Raw genomic sequence first — 23,582 nt, 5'->3', positions numbered from 1 at the left:
CCTTCTTTCAGCTTATGTGACCAAGCATCTGTATTGTTGATGCATCTGAATATTTAACCAACATATACATTTATTTTGTCTTAAGAGCTGTTTCTTCTTTTTGGCATCTAGGAAACAAATCATTGCTTCTGATTCTAGAAAACAGTGTATTTCTTTAGAAACCTGGAAGAATGTTTCTAATCTACCCTTTCCAGTTTGTGTTGTATGTAAAAGATGAAGTGCATTGATGGAGTCATAGTTGCACTGTTTTCAGAGTTCTGTTTCACAGAGCTTTAGTCCAGCTCTCACACCAGGTTATACTGGCAAATGGGATCCAACCAATGAGCAATTTAGTTGAGCCTGAAAATACAGGGCTAGCTTTATTAGCAAACACTTAGGAGTTAGATAATCCCTGAAAGTGTCTTGGAGAAAGTTTTTACCGCAAAGAGGTATTACCCATAAGAGGGGAAAAACTGGTACTTGTAGATAAAAGTTAGTATTTCATGTTTCTTTATGAACCTTTATAAACAATTTGAATTCCTTTTTACCTTTTTTTATCTTAGTGTAGATTAAATGTCGTTATTAAGATTTGATGTATTTGTTATATTACCTCATTTACAAACCTAAATAATTTGATGATAATCAAAGATCTTTTCCATATTGTAAATAATATTCTAACTCTTTAAGGTGATAAAAAAGTAGGAATTAACTTGATGATATTATTTGAAAATCAATTAGTCATATCCAAACTACTGTCTTTGCAAAATTTTGCCTGGGGAAAAATGTACTGCAAGGATATAAATCAAGGCAGTTTTATAATGAAGATATTAGTGAGACATTGTAGGGTTGTTACTGTAGGACAGGCAGGTCTCAGTGCTTGTTTTGGAGTGTTTGCATTGTATTTCAGGGATAAGACTTTTAAATATGCATTAAAAATGCATTTTTGCATATAAAATCAATTTTTTGCAGAAGTTTTGCTATGGTGAAAATAAAGAAAAGCTGAATGCTTCTCTCTTTCATCTTTTTTTACTGGTAGGACCTTGTGGAATAGGCCATCCTTGATTAATGATGGTATAATATTGTAAAGGGCTTTGTAGACATCCCATCTGTTGATCATCAGCTGGGAAGTTAAACTTTTTTATGTATCTTAAAAAAATATATATATATGTGTATATATATCAGAGAAGAAGTGGAAGGAGGAAACAGCTGGCAAAGGTCAGGCTGAACCAGCAACTGAATTTTAACACTTTATGGGGGGGTAGGGAGTTACTTCTATTTCCATGCCTTTTGAACTGGCCTGCATATTTTCTTTACTATCTCACAGTTTTAGAAAATAATGGTTTTCTTCTCCTTTTGATTTCTCATTGTGACTTTGGGAGGAGGTAATGAAGAAGGAATTAATTTGTACGCTTGCATGGAGCAGTAGTGTTAACAATTCCTGTTTTCTGAAATGTTGCTAACTAGGAGCCAGGCATGGGAACGTCAGGGTTACAGTAAGCAAAATCAAGAAAGCAACCTGAGTGAGCTTTGTCTTAGTTTAGTCTAGACAGTACTTTTCATGCCAAATATTGTTGATCTCATTTCTGCTTGCCAGTGTTACTCTGATATATCACATCCTTTCTCTGGTTTATCAAGCAAGAGAGCTTTCTTTTGCATGATAGTTAGCTGAAAATGTTTCGTCTTCTTCTGTTGTGCTCTTGTAATCTTATTAGTATTTATCATATTGTTTGTTGAAGGTGCAGTTACACATTTGTTTATCTGCTTGGTGTACACTTCAGCAATGGAAAGTTTTTGTCAAGTTTATTAAGTTAATGGGGGTTATATACCAAGATCATGAAAACTGAACATAAGTATGTAAGAAAAGGGTCTAAAGTCTTAGTTTTGATTTTATGTGATTATTGTAAGCAGATACCTTGGTGATTTAGATTAGGTGATTTAGTCTGCCTTGAAACAGAAATTAACAACTTGCACATCATGTGGATGTTTCCTTTTAAAGAATTGGATTGATAAAGTTGACAGCTTTCCTGTGTAGTACTGAGTAAGCCACTCTTGGAAAACAAAGCAGTAATTCATTAACATTAATTTTTAATGCAAACTAAAGGATGAAAATTATAATACCTGAGAAGGAAGAGGCAACTTTTGTAAATTCTGGTGGTTAAGCTTTCAGCCTCCAAGATAAGGCATTCATAATTTTGGCATGGCATGGTGTGTTCTTGGGTTTTTAAAATGATTTTTAAAAAATTTTATTATAATTTCAAGTGTTATGATGGACTTTTTTGTAGGCTGACAGTTGGGCTTCAGTGTGGCTGGATGTGTGACAAGATAAAGGGTATTAATAGAAATAAAAGGACCTAATACTAACAGGCAAGGAAGACTTTGTGAACGTGTGAAGATTGGGGCAGCCTTGGCTACAGTGACCGGGACATTGTGGAACTCAGTATCTTACATGAAGGAAGAGAGGCAGCAATTAAGATTGCAACCCTGGACTTCGAGAGAGCTGACTTTAGCCTATTCATGGACTTTTTTGGATAAATATCATTGGAATGTGCTTTCAGGGAAGAAGGATCCAAGACAGCTGGTAAATATTCAAGGATTATTTTTTTCACACTTAAAAAGGTACATCCTGATGAGCAAGAAATTGAGCAACGTGGAAAGAGACCTGTATGGATGAACATGGAACTCCTGTCAATACCCAAGCAGAAGTGGGAGATACACAGGAGAAGGAAGCCAGGACAGAACACTTAAAACATAGAGATGTTGTCAGAGTATGGAGAAGTGGCTGAGGCCCCTCTGGAGTTAAAAATCTGGCCAAGGATATCAAGTACAGGACTCAAATACATCTATAACAAATAGGAAATTAAGGAAAATGTCGGTCTGTTTTTACATGGAGTGGGGACTCTGTTAACAGAGAATGTAGAGAAGGCAGAATTACCAACTACCTTCTGTCCATCAGTCTTCACTGACAAGACTAGCCCTTAGGAATCTCTGACCTGGGAGACCAGGGAAGAGGAACGGTTGGAAGGAAGACTTTTGCTTTGTCAAGGAGGATTGGGTTAGAGATCACCTAGGCAAACCTGGCATCCACAAGTCCATGGGACACAATGGGATTCATCCATGAGGGCTGAGAGAGATGACAGACATCATAGCTAGGCCACTTATGGTCATCTTTGGAAGGTCATGGCAGTCAGAAGTGGTGCTTGAGGATTAGAGGAAAGCAAGTGTCACCCCAGCCTTCAAAAAGGGCAAGAAGAAGTACCCAGGCAACTACTGCCTCACCTCAATCTCTGGAAATGTGATGGAGTGGCTTGCTCTGGAAGCCATCTTTTAAGTACATGGAAAACCACAAAGTGACCAGGAGTAATCAGTATGGATTCACTAAAGGTAAATCAAGCTCATGCAACCCAATTGTCTTCTACAGTGACAAAACTACCTGGCTGTATGAGGGGAGAGGAATGAATATTTTCTACCTGGACTTCACCAAGCCCTTTGTCACTGCCTCTCACAACATCCTCATAGGCAAACTTGGGAAGTGCAGAGTGGAGGAGTGGACAGTGAGGTGGCTTGAGAACTGACTGAATGGCAGAAGACTTGACCAGGCCCCTCATTGTTTGCTCATTCATCAGTGAGTTGGATGAAGGAGTAGATGCCTCCTCAGCAAGTTCACTGATGACACAAAACTGGGGAAGCATGAGTGCTGTGTGGAAGGATCCTGACAGGCTGGAGGATGGGCAGAGAAGACCTCTCTGATGTTCAAAGGCAAATGCAGAGACCTGTTACCAGTACAGGCTGGGGGCTGACCTCCTCTGGAGAAGGACCTGGCGGTCATGGTGGACAATGAGCCATCCATGAGCCAGCAGTGTCCTTGTGGCCAAGAAGGCCATGGAATCCTGGGGTGCATTAGGAAGGGCATTGCCAGCAGGCCAGGGGAGGTGATCCTGCCCCTCTGCCCAGCCCTGGTGAGGCACATCTGGACTGCTGGGCCCCTCAGGACAAGAGAGATGTGGAACTCTGGGTGCAGGTTTGAACAGAGGGCAACAAAGGTAATTAGGGGACTGCTAATCAGAGATCATTAGGAAGACCCTGCTTGAACAGAGAGCTTGACCTCACCAGCAGTCCGTTCCAATGTCTGGGATTCTCTAATGCTTTATAATTGGTTATAACCTTAACAGAAAACACTCAGCCACTTAACTGGCAGCATCTATAATCTAGTATTTTGATCTCTGTTGTCAAGTCCTGCTTCTACATTCAGTATAGTTACTCTTTTATGTCCAAAACCAGAAACGGATGTCCTTTTGCTTAGGCATCAAATGAGGTCTGTTATAAAAAAATGGTTGTGCTGGAGTGATTGTAGTGATTCTACAAAGAAATGAAATTCATATGTAAGCAGTAGTGAAGGCAATGACTTCGGCTTTATCTCAGGCTGAGGGTTTCCTTGTCATAGTTCTTATCAGACTCTACTGAATTCCAAGCCTGACCTCCAGTGCCAGTGAAGGTTCTTTTGATCTTCTGGTAGGAACTGTAAAGACAACATAGAAAAAACAGTATTCTCTCTTAGTCTGGCAAAAGGACTTTTACTGAATGTAATGAGCCTGTGTAAGTACTGTATTAGGAATATTGACTTGGAGACAGCCTGAGCAGTTATGTTTCTGTTCTACATAGGAGGCTTAGAATGTCACTGTTAATGAATGCTCTTGTTAACTTGGATCAGTTTGAGAAAAAGAGCATCTGTGTAGGACAACAGCCCATTGTTTGTTCTAACCACAAATCCATTGGCTACAGCAGTTACTAACATCTTGAATAACATGCCCAAGGAGTTAGGCTTTGCTTTGGAGATAGGGGCTGGCTCAGGCTTCACATGTCAGAAAATAATGCAGTAGTCATCTAAGTTCTTAGCTGAAACTTTTCAGTCTCACCGCTGTGGGGGAAGTGCTGCTCAGCTCTCTTTTATAATATAGGGTTCATGACTTACTCTGAAGACAGTTATTTACCCTGCAGAACTGTGGCTCTGAGGGATGGTTGTTGCAAATCTCATAACTTGTCTTTCCCACTTTTCCATTTTTGAAGACCAAACTAGTTACAGACCCTCAGCTGAGAATGAAGTAAGGGAGGCTTACAGCATCCTGCTCTGTATGCCTTCATTTGAGCAATGGACAATGTAGTCCTGATGGCCACTGTTACTAGGTTAGTAACAGTGATTAGTAATTAGTAAAAGTTAGTAATTGATTCTGCTCTCCAAGGCATGTATGTCTTTACAGTCTGATCTGCAGTAGCTATGACTGCTTGAAGGCATGTTATTAGTAGGTTTGTTACTTGGAAGTGTGTTATTACTTGCTAGGTGGTGGGATTCTTCAGCCTTGGGGCCCCAAAGCAGCTTGCACTTTCATTGCATGTAGCTAGGAGCTGCCCAATCTGCTGCCTTATTAATTGCTGGAAGAGTGAAGGCCAGTTTGTTAGTGAAGAAATTATTCCTACTGCTCGTGGTCACTAAATAACCGTGGGGTTTTTGATAGGGAGAGGAGAGAATTGTTACTGAAAGTTGGTAAGGCCTTGTGCAGTGAGAAGCTGAGGTTGTAGGGAGGAATCTAACCATATGAGTCAGGATTAGCAATGAGGGAAATCCTGAGCATGAAGGACTCTTCTTGTTTAGGAAGAAGGGGAAATGTTTTTGTTTTTAAGGGAGGCCATGTGGTTATGGGACATTTGTCAGAGATGTTCAATGGTGCGGGCAAAGAGAAAGTGGATGGGCAAAGTAATGTGACTCTGGGACACAAACCTTCTGATTAGGTGGGAAACAGTCTGAAAACGGGAAAGAGGAGCAGTGCTTTGCTCTTTGGCTAGAGGGATACGGTGAAGAAGGAAATGATTTCTGGGAACAGGAGGGGAAAGTCAGCTGGGTTTAGGTTCAACTTAATATTCCTTGTATGGAATGACAAAGAAGAGTTGTAAGAAATGAAATAAGGTTTGAATGCATCACTGCTTCTTTGACCTGTCTGGAAAGCTCTGTGTGTTAACAAATTTGAGCTGCAATTCGGTTTGGTCTGGGATCTTCTGTGTTCCCTTTGTTTTCTGAGCAGTCTGTGATATTTCTCTTGCCTGTCAAAAATAGTTATATAATCCCTGTAGTCTTTCTTTCTTAAGAGTTTACTGAGCTGACAAGACAATGAGGGTGCTAAATGCTTGGAAAATCAGGTGCTTAGTTGTAAGGTAGTAGGTTTCCCAAACTGTGTTTTGAGAATTTTGAGTACAGTTAAAGTTGTCTTAGATTTTTTTACAAGTACTTTCTAAGTCTAATTTACTAATTCTTAACATTAATCTGTCTTTATCTCTTTCCAAAACAGGATGATACCCCTATCATCTCAGACACTAATGATGAATCTTCATCATGGCCAAACACAGGAATATGTGATTAAGCCTAAATATTATCCAGTAAAAAAAGTGATCTCAGGAGAACAGTCCACTGAGGGCTCCTTACCACTGAGACTGGGCCAGGATCAACCTGCATCACCTTTGCGATGTGAGTACAGCTACAAAAAGCATACTCCTTTCTCTCCCCCCACAAAGCCCCCACTCCCCTTTTTTTAAGATCTTGAAATTTTCTGCAGTAACGACGGAGAAAGGTTAAAATAACTATACATGAGAATTCTTAGATTAGCAAGTGCTCCAATATTCTGCATTTTGTGGAGAAACAAAACAGATTTCCTGGATGAGAAAAAATATTGAACCTGTTTCACTGTTGAAAATTCATCATGCTATTTCTAGATAATATTTATTCAGAAAAGAGTGCTTTGTGAATGCTTTGCTAGAATAGGCACATCTATGAGTGTAGTCAGTGTCAGTATGATGGATACCTTTTTGGAAAGCTGGAGTTCAGGACTGTGGTCTCATTGGTGACTGTTTTTCTCTGTTTAATTTATTACGTGTTTATGAACTTGTGCACAGTGTGGAGGCTGCCTGAGAGTTTCTGCTTCATATTTATTAAAAAAAGATTGTGTAGGTGCCCAGCTTGTGGCCTTGGCTCATGCCCCATTGTGTGCAGAGCTTGAGGACAAGTTTTGGCTTAGAAGATGAAGAGCTTGATGAATTGTGGGTTAGGTATTACAGAACGTCTGCTGGCTTGATTTGGAGAAAAGTTCCTGCAGCTGAATAATGGACTGATTAACATTGAGACCCTAAGGTACTTGCAGTCTCCTGATAGATTTCCTTTGCTGTAGCACAAAAAAACATGTTCTGCTGAGGTTTTTGGGAAGAGCCTTTCCTTCTAAATCTCAAACTAGAAATCCTTTGTGTATGCTTGCATTTCTGCATTGCACATCTTTATGGTCTGTCCATTTACACTTAAATACAACTCCCTGTTTCCTTTTCCTCAAGTCTCAGTTTGTGGATGGTAAATGAGACTATTGGCTCTAATGGGAAGAACAGTGGCCAGCTGGAGGTCTTTCAATTACCATTTTCAGAGTGGTGAAGTATACTTCTTACAAAGCACTATCTTCCTTTCGTAGAAGTTTCAGAAAGATTTATTTTTTTTCAGTTATGCTATCAACATCAAGCAGTAGTCTCCTTTGTAAATAAGATAATACTGTTTTTTTTTCCAGTCAGCAGTTGATTTCCTTCAAATAAAATATTAATGGCCACCAGAATTGGATTGTGTGCCATCTTTTATGACTCTTACTAGACAAAGAGTATACAAATTCCAGGTTGTCTAGTTCTCCAGTATTTGGTGTGACTGTTCCAGGTTGGATTCTGGCCAAAAAGAAAAAAATCCTTCATTTTGCCCCCATTTTTCAGGCTGTTTAAGTCGTTCTACCTTCCATGCACTCACAAGTATCAAGCTATAATAATAGCTGTGCTATCTCTATTGGTCTAAAGTGTATATGATAATAAACTAAATAGATGGATTCTGTGAGTTGTGTTTTTTTTCTTCTATGGCAGCATAAGGAGATGACTCTATGCAGCTGTAAGACAAAGGAGCCTGTGCTTCTAGCTCTTTCTAGCTTATTTGAGCCCCACTGTTAATTACAGTGCTCTGAGGGTCATGACTAGAAGAAGGAAAACCAGGAGCTGAAGACAGGAGTGTTTTTTACCAAATTTTAAGAAGCCCCTTAGTGAGCAGTGAATTAGTAAAACATTCTACCTTTATTGAAAAGCTTATGAGTCCTAAAACAGACAGAGGACAATTACTAAAAAGATTTTCTATGGCCTGATAAGGTCAGCCATGATTTAAGTGTTGACTTAAATGACGGTGACAACAACCTCTGGTGAAGCAGTTTAGACATCTGCTAGTACAGAGTGCAGTTTGAGCTGTACTTTGTTAGAGTCTAGGATTATGTATTGCTAGCCTGAACGGGAGATCTACAACTTGGCCAGCCATATCTGTTTAGGTTTTCTGTTTTCTGGAGGTGCTGAAATGAACTTGAAAATTAGAAGACCACTAGTTTTCATTAAAATTGTGTTCTAAATTTCAGCTGTCAATATTTTAATATTAGGGATGTTTGAATTAACTATTGGAGGGTAAGATTAGGATGTGAAACTTCATGTCAGGTGCTCCGTTCTAAACATGAATATGCAGTTCTTAGTCCTGTTTTGACTAGAGATGGACTCTGTGAATTAGTTCATATTTATGGTTGATGTTGATTGTGTAGTTAATTTGTGAGAGTGGCTGAGGATCTCATGGTGTTTTGTTATTGCTCTTAAATATGTAATCTTATTTAATGAACAATGGGACAGCCTCTTACTTCATTGAGCGAAGAAATTGGCAATGGCTTTGTGGAGATACTTGAAAAGGAAGATGGGGAAAATGTAATAATTTTATTAAAAAGCAGAAGCCAGAAAGTTAGTACTGAATGCTTCACAGCTCTTTTTTTATGGTAACATTAAATGAACTTTTTTTAGGGATGAGAAGAAATAGTAGCCAGGTGATACTTGGTAGCATTGACCAAGAGTGTATAGCTATCAATTAACATGGAGTTCAAAGCTACTCATTCTGTTCGGTTTTTATGAGCATTTCTATGCATTTTACTTCAAAATATTAACACTGTGCCAGAGATTGGCAAAATGTATCCCATAGAATAAACTTACTTCTCTAGCTGTAGCTGAAGTCGGTTTTGATTTTTCTGGACTTCTGTAGATAGTTTCAATCCAGTGATATAAAATAGGTAGTCTTGAAACTGGAAGAAGTGTCAGTCTTTTGTTACCTTTAGAGACAGGTCTGTCCTGGCAGAAGTACTGGGAAGAAAACTGCCAAATGTGACCAGATGCTTCTGGGCATCTTCTGATTTATAGGAGGTTAGTCATGTTTAAATGCTCCATCACAGTGTTGTCAGATGAGCTTTTGGAGATACTGGGTTAAGAAATGTTAAAGTTTAAGTCTCATTAAACACTTTTCAATTAAAATGAATTCAGGATGCCTTCTGGAACTTTTACTCTGGTGCATTTGTAAGCAGTTTAATTTCTCTGATAATGTTCAGAACATGCAGTGTAGTCCTCTTTTAAAGACAGCAAATAGTCTCTTCTTTTGGCTTTTAAGCTGAATTTTACTGTAAGATTATGTATCACATTAACAGAGCTTTAGATTTCAGTAAGCCACTGGGGTTGCAATTACATCATTTAAAGTCACCGTGGGATGTGAAATTGAGTTACCTGCCAGCAGCAGGTAGCATTTCTACTGTCAAGCGTTTTGAACTTTTGTCCTGTGGGATACAAACCCTGAGCAATTCTCAGTAATTGTTTAAAAGTGCAATCACACTTCACCTGTACTCTGCCTAAATATTTGGAAACTAAGAGTGAAAAATTCTCTAACAGTAGCAATGACAGCAGTACAAAAATTTCACCTATAAAATTCTGTTTGCAACCTGGTAATCCATAAAACAGTAGGAAGATGTTTTTTAGTAGTTCAGGTACATCTATCTCAGACATTTCCCACTACTCCCTTAATGGCACTGTTAAATAGTAACCACTACTGATCTGAGCATGAATCCCCTTAAATATCAGTGCTTATCTCCCTGGATTTATAAATGCAATGCTGAAGAAAATTAGTTAAAGGAATTCTGTGCTATTTCTATTGGTCTAAAATGTATATGATAATAAACAAATTCTAAACATAGTCTTTCTGGAATTCCTTTCAACACAGTTATTGTGAGAACTGCTTATTACAGCAGTAAGAGGCTAGGAGGTTCTCAGTTTCACTCTATCCACTTCTGGTTGCTATATGGTTCTTCAGAAAATGAATTTAAATACATGCTTAATTTTCCAGCCTGAGATGTCTGAGGGGCTAGTGTTTAGTGGCATTGTGCATTTTGCCCATTGAGCTGAAAATAGTGAAATTTCTGCTTCTGAAATCAGTTGTCTGGTGTTGCCTGCATGTGTAGGACAATTTTGTACACTCTCACCAGGTTACAGTTCCTCGTAAGTACAGTGATGATGCCACTACTTCCCTGTTTTAGAGGCATGTTGAGAAAATGTATTAGTTAGTGACTGAGGTGACCTCAGAATGCAATGAAAGCAGAAGAAAAACTCAAGAGTGATTTATCTACTAATAATAGTAGCTAGAATTATTATGTGAGGTAAATAAGGCATGTGTTTGTATAACGAGGTTATCCCAAAGAAGAGAGGATAAGAAAGAAAATGAGACAAATCTATCTATTCAGGAAGACAATGTGAGAAGTATGTGAATTTTACAATTTAAGTTACATGTTAAGTTTATAAAATGAAGTACTATGGAAAACTACTTGCTTTTAGGTAGATTGGGTTGTTTTGGTCCTCACCAAAATTCTTTATAAAATTCATTAAGGAGAACTTGTCTCTATTGTAGGTAGTAAATGAAAACATGTCTTGAATTTAAGTAGTAAAGGTTACATAAGGTTTAGTGAATTTGGGCTTGCAGCACCCTACTGTGGCGTAGTTGTATGTGTTGTAGCTGGAAGTTGGACAAATACACCTGTATGGCTTTTGGACTCCCAAGAGTCTGCTCATCATGGTTCTGTAGACAGCTCTTAAGTTCTTGTGTAAGGATGAAGCTGAAACACTCTGAAAGTCGTGTAGCTCCTCTAACTGTGTATACATTGTATTGCATCATATTTTATGTAAGTTTATACACATGAAATAAGCTTAATGTAGAAGAAAGAGTTGTGATGGGCAAAATACTCTGTTCCAAATTCGATATAACAAGAGCTTTCCTATGTTGGCAGCACAATATGCTGGTAACTTATTGAAGCTCTTCTGCAAGTTACACATAATTACATATGCTGGCTTCACTTATGACTTCATAGGTTGATTTGAGGAAATCCCAGGGGTCACCTTGAAATTCCAATTCAAATTATTTTTGTGGAATTGCACCATTCTGACTTCATTAAATGACACTTACTTCATAATAATAGTATTTCCCCACCGGGAAGTATGGGTAAACAGCTGCAAAAGGCACAAATATTTTACTGCTTAAAAAAGTGCACACAGAGATATGACATGTGTTGCATATAGATGCATCTGTATGAATTGACATTCTACCCAAGTTCAGACTTTGGAGGAAAATCTCCCTCAGGTCTTCACTGGGTCAGGTATTCTTTCTACCATTCTTGATACTGCTTTGTGGAACTGCCCTTCATGATCAGCAAAATAATTCTGTCACTGGCTTGTCTTAACCAGATCATTGAATTGTGATCCTTGTAACTTCTGCCTGTCAGTGTATTTCTGGATGTTAAACAGTGGTAATGTTCCCAATAAAAGTTTTGGGAAATTTGGAGATAAGGGAGGATCTTAAGGCTACACTGTAAACAAGGTATAGCCAGCAGAATGAGGTGAGGGAAACCAGAATGAACACTTTGAAGACTAACATTAAGAAGTAACTGAACAATTACAACATAGTTGATTTGGAGTGAATGTAGAGTCAAATTTGTTTCACTGACATTCATGTATTGCTCCTAAAATTGTACATAGTCAGTTTCAAGGGAGTGGGTAATGGTATAAATGTTGGGGACTTTTTTGGTTTGTGTTATCAATTGCACATGTGTTCAAAGCCTGTGCTCTCATTCCAGAGGCAGAAGGGATTTTTCAGGGACAAACTAAAACGTTTAAGAAAAAATTTTGTTGCTGTCAGCAATAAACAGGAGTCAAACAGCACTGGGGCTTTTTCAAAGAACAATTTTAGTGTGAAGCATCCTTTTCCTCTCTCCCATTTAAGAGCATTTTTCTTCCTGCTATTGACCAGCATGGTGATTCATAAGTCATTTAAAGTTTACTTTTGATTCCAGCAGGACTTGGAAACAACAGGCTAAATTTTAGGTATAAATGGAGCTATCTAGATTCACATTAATGCAGCTAACTCTAGCAAACCAAGCAGCATATTTACTTTGCTTTTGCCTCAAAAAATAGAGTGATAAATTCTGGAAAAATAACTAACAAATGAATGCAGTTTATTTAGCAATTATAAAGACTATGGAGTTCTTTGAAGACCTTGGAGACAGAATAGCTCTGTATAAATACAAACTATTTCACTCAATATACTGTTGCTGTAGGCATTCTAAGAATACTCTTGCTAAGCTGTCTTAGTGATTGTTTGTGTGTCCATAAAGGGCTCACGATTGAGGAGGCCAGAAAAGCAGCACCCCCCTAAAACGTAACGTATTTTTCTCTTTGGACTCTAAAAAGATTCTATGGCCCTGAGCTCGCCAGAAAATATCTGCCTGACAGGCAAAGGCTGCTGGTGCTTTTATAGAAACTATTTTAAATGTTGCATTCACCCAAAAATGAATTCTCATATCCATGCTTTAAAATACGGAGACAGAGGCTGATATATTGCAGAATGAGGAAGAATGTTGGAAAAACAAATCGGTGATCTGGCATACAGAATTAAAATCAGTTCAAAGTGCTGGGGGAAAACAGATAGGGACAAATGCATCTCAACTTTTGTAATGAAAGAGTATTGGCTCCAAACCCAAAAATTTCTCAAGGAGAAATGAAGAGGCTTTCCAGAAAATTCTGTAGGGGAAAGCCTTTATGATATTTAAAAATGTTAATTTAGGTGGATATAAAGACTTATTGAACCCACACAATTAAACATGAAAAGTCCCTTAGCCTGACTGACTCCGGAGTTGCTGTGATACAAGTCTTTGATATCAAGAACTGGTTTTGATTGTTGCAAGTAGCTGAGTCTGGTTTTCTTCATAGGAGATGTGAAAGTGCTCTTCTGTCAGTGCCATTGCCTATAACAAAAGGAATGAACAAACGTTGACAAAAAATAACTGCAAGAAAGTTCATACCCTATGAAACTGAGATTTCAGAATCAGTGACATCCTTGTCTGTTGTCATTTTTTCCCCTCTTCAGAAAATTAGGGGAAAAAAGAGATCTTGGCTTCATGTACTGCTGAGAGAGAAGATTTTTAATGGTGATTCAGCATGCAGAGGCGGCTGTATTCACTTAAATTTAATTCCATGATGTCCTGTCCTTTGTCACTGTTTACAGTTTGTTGACTTCCTTAGTGCTTTTTGGCTGTTTCCTTTCAGGAAATGAAATGTCAAGTGGATATACTTTAGTAAGGTACTAGTAATCTAATTTTTATTCCCTATTCTTTCTAGAAATGATAAACATAGACTCTTTAAATTTAGACTCTTTCCACATTCAAGGGAGTTGCAAATGTTGGGAGGGGAAAACTTTTCCAAAGAATTTATTTTCTGGAGAAGTAATGCTCTTCTAACTTGAGACTTGTAATACTATTGTCTGATATTTGTATTATTATTGTGAAAGAAGCCTAACTAATAACCCTAGGCAAAAGGCATAATTTCAGGTGAGTCCATAATTTCAGGTGGGAGTGAGTCTCATTCTCAGTGTATAAAGACCAAATTCAGACCTTCTTGTGAAAGAGTCCTGTTGATAAAGTGGACAGTGGCATTGTGTCTAGTAATGTATCATTGTATCTAGTATCTGGTAATACTCAAGTTCCTGTATGGCTGTAAGTTTGTGTGTAAAGATGTTGACTTCATTGTCAGCGTGTGCATTGCAGCAGCTTCCCTCAGTGGAAGATTGCTTGTGAAGGGCTGCAAAATTACTGCTGCTTCATTAGAGCTGAGATGAGGACTGTGTGGAATAACTCTGTGCTTTAGATGTATGTCTGTGTCTAAGTGTGGCTTTTGGGCCTTTTTAAATGCATCACTGAAGTGACAGCCTTTTGAGTCCAGATATGCTTAGGTACCTAAGAACATTTGAAAGATGATCTTCTAAATAGAAGCTTAAAAAGGCTTGTTCACCTGAAAGCTCTGCTTACAGCTGGAGTAGTATCCAGCCCTAAACCTGAAGCACTGATATGAGCTCAAACATGAGGCTCTTAAAGAGCTTGAAGTTCTGTTTCAGGACAAGTACTTCACTCAGGGAAAGACAGGTCATCTGGGTGATAATATTTTGTGTAATTGATATTTGAAATTGCAGCTAAAGCACTTGACTGCCTGCCTATCCTCAGAAGTACAGTCAGCTGAACTCTCCTGCAGGATTAAGCTCCCCAAGGACTGCTGTAGCAGTCATAGTGGTGCCTGGAATCCAGCTGTAGTGAAGTCACGTAGTTCTTCAAAGAAAAGTGTCTGAGCCCTAAACAAAGCAGTTTTGAACTAAGGATTTGAAATAAGCAGTCTTAGGTCATCAGCATTTACTTTTGAATGGGTTAGGCACACTCCTGTTCAATGTGCTGCTTGCTTCATGCAAATAATTTCTCTCATCCCTTGGAAAAGAGACCTAGGACTGATAAGCGTTATAACTTGAGGCTAAAATTTAGCTCTTTATCATCATAACCATTTGTGGATCTAGTTTAAATATAATTTATTTGAGCCAAAGAAATGCAGTACAGATTAAAATAATTATTACCCAAAAGTTTATTGAAATGAGTTGAGGCCATTCCATCAGAAATCAAACCACACTGCATTCTTTCATTTATTTGGTTTGGTACCTTTTTCTGGTTCACTCTGATCTATGTGAAGGGAAATGATAGTTACATTTCTCATTACCAGAGAGAATGGCTGTAGTTTAAGATAGGATGTTCATTGCCTGAGGATTGTATGTAAGGAATATTCCTAGTGGTAAAAAAGACAAGGAAGACAAAGGATGATTCATAAAACCTGCTGGCAGAGATATCAGATTTCAAATCTATGCACTTGTACATTATAGGTTTCCACGGGAAAAATGGAATGTAATTTCTGTGAATTCCTCTCTTGCTCTAAAAAGGCTGTGTCAGTGAGAAAATTTATCAGCAAAGGGCTTATGCCATGTAAACACAGTTAGGTCTTTCTAAACAGTCTCAGTACTTACACCTGCATGGGCTCCTTTGGTACTTTTAAGTGAAGCCATCCATAGAAAACACAAAAAACTGTGTTGCAGACAGTAGAGAGCTTTTTGGAATTTGTCAAAATTAATAGAGGAAACCTACTTGGATGAAACAACTATTGCTGTGGTAAGTGACTTCAAACAGTACACTGTTCACACTCACCTCTATTTTAAACTGAGATTAAGATAATTGAAGAGTGGGTTATTTGCCTCTCCTAGAATAGACTACTAAAAATTTTGGTGTTTTGGAGTGTGGTGGAGGTGGTGATGAGGAAGACACTGGAATTCTCTGTTCAGTTCCTTGACAGGGAGCAAAGAAGAGGTTGTATCCCTGTGATAATCAGGAAGGAAAAAGACTTTTCCAGTTATTTTCTTTTCAGTTACCATCTTCCTCCCTGGAAGCTTCTTACCTGATGCTTCCAGGAAGCATCAAATGTTCTGGATGATTTCTTTTCCTGTTTGTCAAGCATGCTGAAGAAGCAGGCAGGGCTTAAATAGGAGGGTAGGGAAACACAAGGAGGCGACAGAAGCAGGAAGTCTGAGAGCTCAGCTCTGACTGCAGGGAGAAGATTGTGGTAGGAGCTTCTGAGCAAGACGGAGGGAGGAAGTGGTGTGAAGATGTAGTGACGTGGCTAATCAGAAATAGGTATCTGGAGAGGTGTGTGTAATAGCAATAGTGGCAGTGAGAATGGCAACAAAAATACCAGTGCGTATCCCTCTTCAGTTACTGCTGTATTAGGTAGTTGGATAGAGTTTTGATTTTTGGAACCCTTTTATTTTGCATCAGGACAGTAGAACTGAGTACCTGAAAAGTGATGAAATATTAAAGGTTAAGCTATATTAACTAATGAAATACATGTAACATCATACAAATGCAGCAAAAACATGAAGTACAGAAATAACAAAAAGCAGGAGTGCTGAACTAATTACATTTTAATAGTGTGTTCCTACAGCTGTCTAGACATGTTAAATCAAGTACAGCTTGCCATACTGTCATCTTGCTCAAAGTGTTTGGGTGGATGTGCACACATACACTTCACCTCATGCAGAGCTGGGGGTATACTTTTAAGCATTAGAGAAGTTATTGGATCTTGGATGAAATAAATCTGGATCTTCTTTTTAGTTTCATTGACATGTCTAATTTCTGTCAATGTGAAAAGAGAACTGGCTTTGAGGTGTACTAGGGAACAGTAACCAAGTCTCTGGTAAGAGCAAAGGTAGACATTGTATATTGAAGCCAAAAATCAGATTACTCAACAGCTGTGCCTTGCCTTTATTTAATCCATGTAGTTTTCAGACTTGTTTGTGCTTGTGACTGTTACAGAAAGAATAAGATTTATATTATGCATGATTCTTAGATGAGCAAGGTTAGAATGCAGAAGATTTTACTGCTGTGCTCAGAGCAGAGTAAGGGTTGAGTTTAGTCCTGCTAAGGTTGTGCAAGTGATGATGCCTGTATCAACAGAGCAGAAAGGGATTTGGGAGATGTGTGCCCCTTTGGCCTAGCCTGTAGATTGGTTCTGGGTATGAAGTATCAGTGCATTGTTGGGAGACAAAAATAAATTCAAATCATAGAAGCATTTTATCTGAAGCTGCGTTAAGTAATTTGGCTGCTCTCCCCACCATTGATCAGACCTCAGCTGCAGTATAGTATGGTTTTGGACAGGGCTTGTGAAGAAAGATGAGGACCAAGTGACTGATATCAAAAGAAAAACAAAAAAAGATGGAAATCTGTAAAATACAGGCTGTTAGACTGAATGTTTAGATTATTTTGGTCTGGTCAAAATGAGAACAAGGGAGATTGATCGCAGTGGTCTTCAAGTATGTTAGAAAATGATCCACAGGCGAATAATATCTTGTTAAAGTTTGCTGTAGATAAAGCAGGGCAAGAGTTCGCTGGAGTTGCTACAGGGGAAATGTGGGTTAAGTATCAGGAATACCTTCATAATAAGAGAGGCTGAAGTGCTAGAATAAATTCTTTGGAGAGGCTGTGGAATCTGCATAATAGAAGGGGTTTGAGGATAGTCTGGACAAACCTTTCGTTTAATGTTGCTGTTTTATCCTGGGAAGATGATGATAGGGGAGATTAAGTGATCTCTCAGAATCTGTTTCAGCCCTTTCTGTGCCTTTTAAAGGCTGTATTTCTCTCAATGTGTAATCATAAATTTAGGGAAGATCTGCCTCTGGCCTGTATGTTAATCTAGTGTCTTTTTTTTTCTCCTTTTTTTTAGCATATAATGCTAGCATTATAAATCTAGATGATGCTATTTCTATGTTGTATGACAGCTAAGTTCAGCTTGTTCAGATCTTTGGGAACTAGGTTTTTGTTGTTTGATTGGGTTTTGTTCTTTTGTTTTAAATGGATGACTAAGTGGTGACAAGACAGAACTTCTTCATATATCGTCAAAAGTGTAAAAAGGTCATTTGACAATAGTTCTGAGGGCTGAACTATCTTACTTCTATGGCTGATTTTTATATAATGTCATCTTTTCTTTTAGCTGAACAAGCATACCTAGTGTAAGAACTAAACCAGGCAGACTGGTTAGAAGTAGAAATAAGTGGGAGACCTCTTTTTTAGGAAATAAGTAATTTCCTTCTTTTTATTTCCTTTTTTTTTTTTCCCTGTGCCAGCATTTAGCTAAGAAAAAAGAGGGTGTTGGTCATCTAAGAATTTAAAATGTTGAATCTATTAGCTGTTTAAAAGCTAATTTGGTTTGATTTTAGAAGATTTAATTTTAAATGCTCTCCTTATGCATCATGGTTATAATTTGAAAACATGAAATAGCCTAAGATAATGTTTTTGTTGGGAAAATAATGTAATTTTAAAATATAAACTTAAGGTCTGATGACACACTGTGTAGATAAATATATCAAAAAATACTGGGATCAGTGCAGAAGTAGATTGTCATGAAAAGAGAGTACTGTGTATCATTACTGGAGGTCCTGATTGAATGTCTATAGTTCTGCTAGTTCTGTTTCCTTAGATTTGCCTGAGGGATATATTCATAAGTGAAGGTATTGAAAAAAACACCACAAAACTCAAAAAAACTGAGAACAACAACAACCCCCCAAAACTGCCTTATTAAAATAGTTTTAGAAATGTGTGCTAGGTATATGGGAGGTGTGTGTAAGCTACACTGTGTATTCAGCTGATAGAAGCCACTGCTTGTGATTTTTTTTTTTAATTGTGAATGCTTTTGATTAGATCACTGTGAAGCACAAAACCATCACACAAATAACATCAATGTTTTTGACGCATTAAAATGTTTTATTCTCTTTGCGCCCTTGACCTATGTAGTTATCTATTTAACTGAATACCAGTCCTGCTTTCACTAGTGTTGCTAGCCCATTGTCTTCCTGCAAAACAGGGACATACCACAAATCATCTGAGCTCCACTGCAGCTATTGAATATTGGCAGAATGTTGGAGCTGTGAGAGGAGCCATAAACCCAAGGAAATAAAGTGTTTATAGAAATTATTCTAGAAAGAAACAAAGTCTGAGTTGCATTACACAGTGACTCAGGAGGTTGAGGAGGAATCCTTCCCCTTATTACAATTCTTTCCAGATGTGGCTGTGTAAGCTGTTGTGACCACCTGGACATAAAACCTGCCACCTGCCCTGTCTTAACTACTTCAACTTTCTTGCTAATGTGAGGGGAAAAAAAATTGTCATAATGAATAGTGGGGGAAGAAAGGATTCTATTAAGAAATCCTTTTGCTTATATTTTCCATTTCTCCTGCAGTTGTTGCTAAATCATAAATTTATCACAGCAGGAGTTTGCTGTGTTCATGATATTATATCATAATGACTTACGGAGATGGAAAATAATCACATACACACGGTGCCAGCTTTCAACTAAAATCCTGTCACTTTACCCAGACATTTTTCTTTTTTTAATCTGGCTCAAGAGTTTTACAGATTTTGGAAGTTACAGGCACATTCTTCCACTCATATCTTTTGACAAATGTATCACAGAGTTCTTAAATATAAGTGAGCCTGGATTAGGAGGCAGGATGATGGCGCTGTTGGCTGAATCTCTTTGTGAAATTGCTGTCTAGCTGAGGGATGAAGCTTTATCCACTCTTAGTCATCTTGATTGTCTTGTCTTTATTAAAACAACAATCTGAGTCTATCTCTGGTTTGGCCATTTTTTTCAGTAACTTTGCTGTTTATTTGGTGTTTGCATCATTTACTTTTGTTTTTTTCATTAGGCTCATTTGTTTATCTGGTCTCATATTTGTATTTCTTCAGTCTGCTGTTATACTTAGGAGCGTAGACTCATTTCCACATGTTTTAAAATTGGTCTAGAAGAGTTTGATATACTTCTGTCTATATATATTAAAAAAAATTATTCCAGGTATATTGTTGTAGCACTATCAATTTTTTTCCAGAAGTGGATTTGAGGTAATCTAAGTTGCAGATTTTGTCGTGCTGTTATGTCACAGTGACATCATCAGTAGGGGTTCTGGAGTTTGAAGAGAATACTCCATATGCTTCCTTAAAAATATACTGTCCTTTAGTATGAGCTAGTCCAAAGTCAAAAGAGATCAAGGCTATAGCAGTACTGGTCTTTTCCTAGCATGAAATTGTGGGGTTTAGCATGAATAATGCAAAATCAGTTAACAGATATTGAAGAATAGTTTCCCATTTAGAATTGAATTTTCCTCTTTGGAGATGAGGAGATTCAAGGAGGTCCAAGAGTGTAAACTTGAAGTTCCTGGTAAAAGCTTCCTTTCAGGAGAAGGGCTGGTGGTCTTTTTTTCAAATTGAATCTGTGTGTACTAAGTTTACTGTTAAGGTCTCTAAGCCTCAGAATCTGTGAGGAATAGTACTGCTGACTTCTCTGCAGCTGCAGAAAAGAATGATAGTGACATCTCTGCCTTGAATCACCTCCTCAAACACTGATTAGTTTTTAGCTCAGAGGCCATAATTAGCTTTGTATCCATCCTAAGTGTCCTCAAAAGAATTGAAGTTAAAAGCTGTGGCCTGCTAGGGAGGGAGAACAACCTAAGTGGTTTTGTTGTTTTCATAAATCTAAGAAAGATGGAGAAAATCTTCCCATTTGTAAAGAATATGATGGTGTCTTATTTCTGTCGCTTTGCAACTACCAGAACAGGAATATCTGAGAATTTCCTTTATAGCAAAATAACTAGCACACAGCTAGATAAACACATCATGTGATGGTTGACCAAGCAGCTGACAGGTCAAGCACAAAGGGTTGTAGTAAATGGGGTTACATCAGGTTGGTGACTGGTGGCTAGTGGATGTCTGTAGGGCTACATTTTAGGGTCAGTGCTCTTCAACACAGTTTTGGGAGCCACAGTATAATAAGCCTATGAAGTGTCCTAAGAAAGTGCCCAAAGAAGGGCCATGAAAACAGGGAGGGCCTTGAGGAGAAGCCATAAGGGGAGCAACTGAGATCACTTGGTCAGTTCAGCCTGGAGGAGACTGAGGACAGACCTCACTGCAATGACAGCAGTGACCTTGTGAGGGGAAGAGGAGGGGCAGGCACTGATCTCTTCTCTGTGGTGCCAGTAATGGGACCAGAGGGAATGACCTGGAGTTGTGCCAGGGAAAGTTTTGGTTGGGTATTAGGAAAAGGTTCTTCTCCCAAAGGGTAGTTGGGCACTGGAACAGGCTCCCCAGGGCAGTGATCACAGCATCAAACCTGACAGAGTTCAAAAAGCTCTTGGACAACACTCTCTGGGGGACATGGTGTGACTTAGAGGTTGGTCCTGTGCAGGACCAGGAGTTGAACTCCATCTTTGTGTAGGTACCTTCTAACTCATTGATATTCTATGAAAAACTTTGCTGAATAATGATTTGAGTATTTGTAGGGGCTAGGACTTCCATCATGTTGTTTTTCAGACTTCTTCCTGAAAAACTCCATTGAAATATTGTATCAGGGATGCTCTTCAGCTCTCTAGATATTGATCTGTGTTTTTGAAAGTACTGTTTGACTGCTATTACTCCCAAACTTAGATCCTAATATTTTCTCATCCAAAAGCATTGAAAAGCAAATTTTACAATTTCTGTTGAGTCTCATACTAAGGCATCTCTTTTACTAAAACAATAATTGTGCTACAGGATTTTCTGGTAAAATCTAAACTATGATAAAAATGATTTAAAATTTTTTGTTGTTGTGAATGCTATACCCAAGATTTACTACAGCTCAGCACTCAACAACATAGTAGAAAATACTGTGAAGGAGAATTAAATGATGGTTTAGTTTCATCTTTACTGTTTCAAAAACAACTGTGGGCCTGAAGCGGGATGTGCAGACAATGTACTGCACTTTAAGTTGGGTCACATTCAAAAGAGCCTCTTGGGTTCACAAACAGCACATGTTATTGAATGCTGCACATATGGATGTTTCTTCTGGGTTGCTGGTGCCAAATGCATTAACAGCAGAGCTGTTATACACCTGTGTTATACACATAGGTGTATACAGCATTAAGAATGCCATTGTATTCATGAGCTTCATGTCCCGGGTCAACACTCAGCAGAGCTGAGGGGACAAGACTTACTTAAAATATCCCACCTTGGGGAGGTGAGGACAACAAACCTGTCCATCTGTCCCTGCACAATTTCACGTCAAATTTTCGTCTTCTGGGTAGATAGAAAATGGCGATACTTCCTGTAACTCATTGACCATGATTATGCCAAGGTGCTGTGGTGGGACTATGGTCAAACTTTCTGTTCTTTGTGGACACACATTGTACAGAATATGTCTCGGTAGGAGGCTTGTACAAAACATCTCTGAGTGTCAGGCAGAAGAATCAGACCACACTGCCTCCACTTTTCTCCCATATTCCTTCCTGGTGCCGTAGCAACACAAACCATGTGACTTCCATTCAGTTTCAGTTATTTTTTCTTAGCTAAGCCAGAAAGCTTGTCTGGGTCCCCCAATACTGGCTTCTACAGTGTAAGCAGGACTGACTTTTGTGACTCAACTAACCCTGTTTTTTTAATTAGATCACATCCTAAAGGAAAAATTGCTAAAATGTCTGAAAATATAAGATATAAAATGGAGTCTTTTCTAGGAAAATATATGTATAAAATCATGCAAGTAAAATACAAAGATGGCAGTGTTGCTCGTGAAGTTATGCTTTAAAAAGCATAACTTAAAAGTTCTACCCTCAGCAGTTCATAGGTCACTTATATCTCTTTATTGGTTAAGTTGTATTTATTTTTGTAAGAAATAGGGGGCATCCTAGAATCCAAGATGTCTTCTAAACCCCCTAAAATCACAATATTAGCCTTTGATTGAAGTATTTTATTATTGTATCTCTCAGGGCTCTTGCTTTTCTAAGCCTTGTTTAGGGAGAATAAGGTGGAAGCATCTGTACTACAGCTGCTGTTCAAATAGTGCCTTTACTGTAGACAAAACAATAGGCACAATTGCTCAAATTTATTTGTTTATGAAGAGCCAGTAATAAGAAAGCATTATATTCTTTGGAAATAGGAAGATTTTTGAGATTTTCTTGATATTTTCAAAAAAGTTTGTCTGGAGGTTATTTCATGACCTGGGTTAGGCAACTATCCAGCAACTTTATTTCTATGACATGAGGAAGAAGGAGATTCTTCTCTTTGTGTGTCATTTCTTGGCATTGTTAGGTTTGATATAAAAGTAGTTATTAATAGTTTCCACAAAGATGCTATTATATATTTTTGAGAACTTGCTGAATTTATTAGTAGTATGTAGAGGACAAAATGTTTTATTTTCAAATAATTGCAGATGGAATCTTTTCTTTTCCTCATCTTTCCTAATAAGTAGTTTTAATCCAGTTTTTGCCTTCAGCTGTTAGATAAAGAATCAAATACATCCGGTTTTAAATTAAATTCTGTAACAAGAATTTCGTACAACTAGCTAAATTACAAATTAGTGCTTGTGCAGTCTTTAGTACAGTCAAGTTTTTTAAAATGACTACAGGGAAGTATATACAAAAAGAGAATCTAGCTATTTTTTATCTTTGGTCTCAGAATTTTAAGGCACTGATGCTTCCTCAGTCTTTTCTCTGGGGTATTTATTACTAAAACAAAGGCTGACAGTAGAGCTCAGTCTAATTCTAGTATGTAAATTCTTGTGGAAAAATAGTGCCAAAAAAATGTGAAGAAAAAATGGGTCCAGGCTGCTGCGTCACAAGGTTTGACCACTTCAGGCTGGGGTGCCAGGAGATTTGAGACAGATGTTTTCAGACGTGCCGCATGCCTAAAACGTTTCCAGGGGTCGAGCTACAAATAGTGACTTAATAAGTGCAGAAACAGGAAAAGTATGTAGGCATACACAAGAGTTTATTCACC

General features: G+C 38.2%; 1 protein-coding gene across 1 annotated transcript in view; it reads left to right on the top strand.

The window, feature by feature from the left end:
* The window catches only part of LTBP1 (latent transforming growth factor beta binding protein 1), a 184,877-nt gene that overhangs the window by 39,059 nt on the left and 122,236 nt on the right, over positions 1-23,582 (top strand). Inside the window, exon 4 of the mRNA XM_058836171.1 lies at positions 6,318-6,493. Within this exon, the coding sequence (XP_058692154.1) occupies positions 6,318-6,493 (176 nt within the window). The remainder of the gene's footprint in view (positions 1-6,317; positions 6,494-23,582) is intronic.

The sequence above is a fragment of the Poecile atricapillus genome, chromosome 3, assembly GCF_030490865.1.
Source record: "Poecile atricapillus isolate bPoeAtr1 chromosome 3, bPoeAtr1.hap1, whole genome shotgun sequence".
NCBI classification, from domain to species: domain Eukaryota; kingdom Metazoa; phylum Chordata; class Aves; order Passeriformes; family Paridae; genus Poecile; species Poecile atricapillus.
This window is presented reverse-complemented; position numbering and strand designations above follow the sequence as displayed.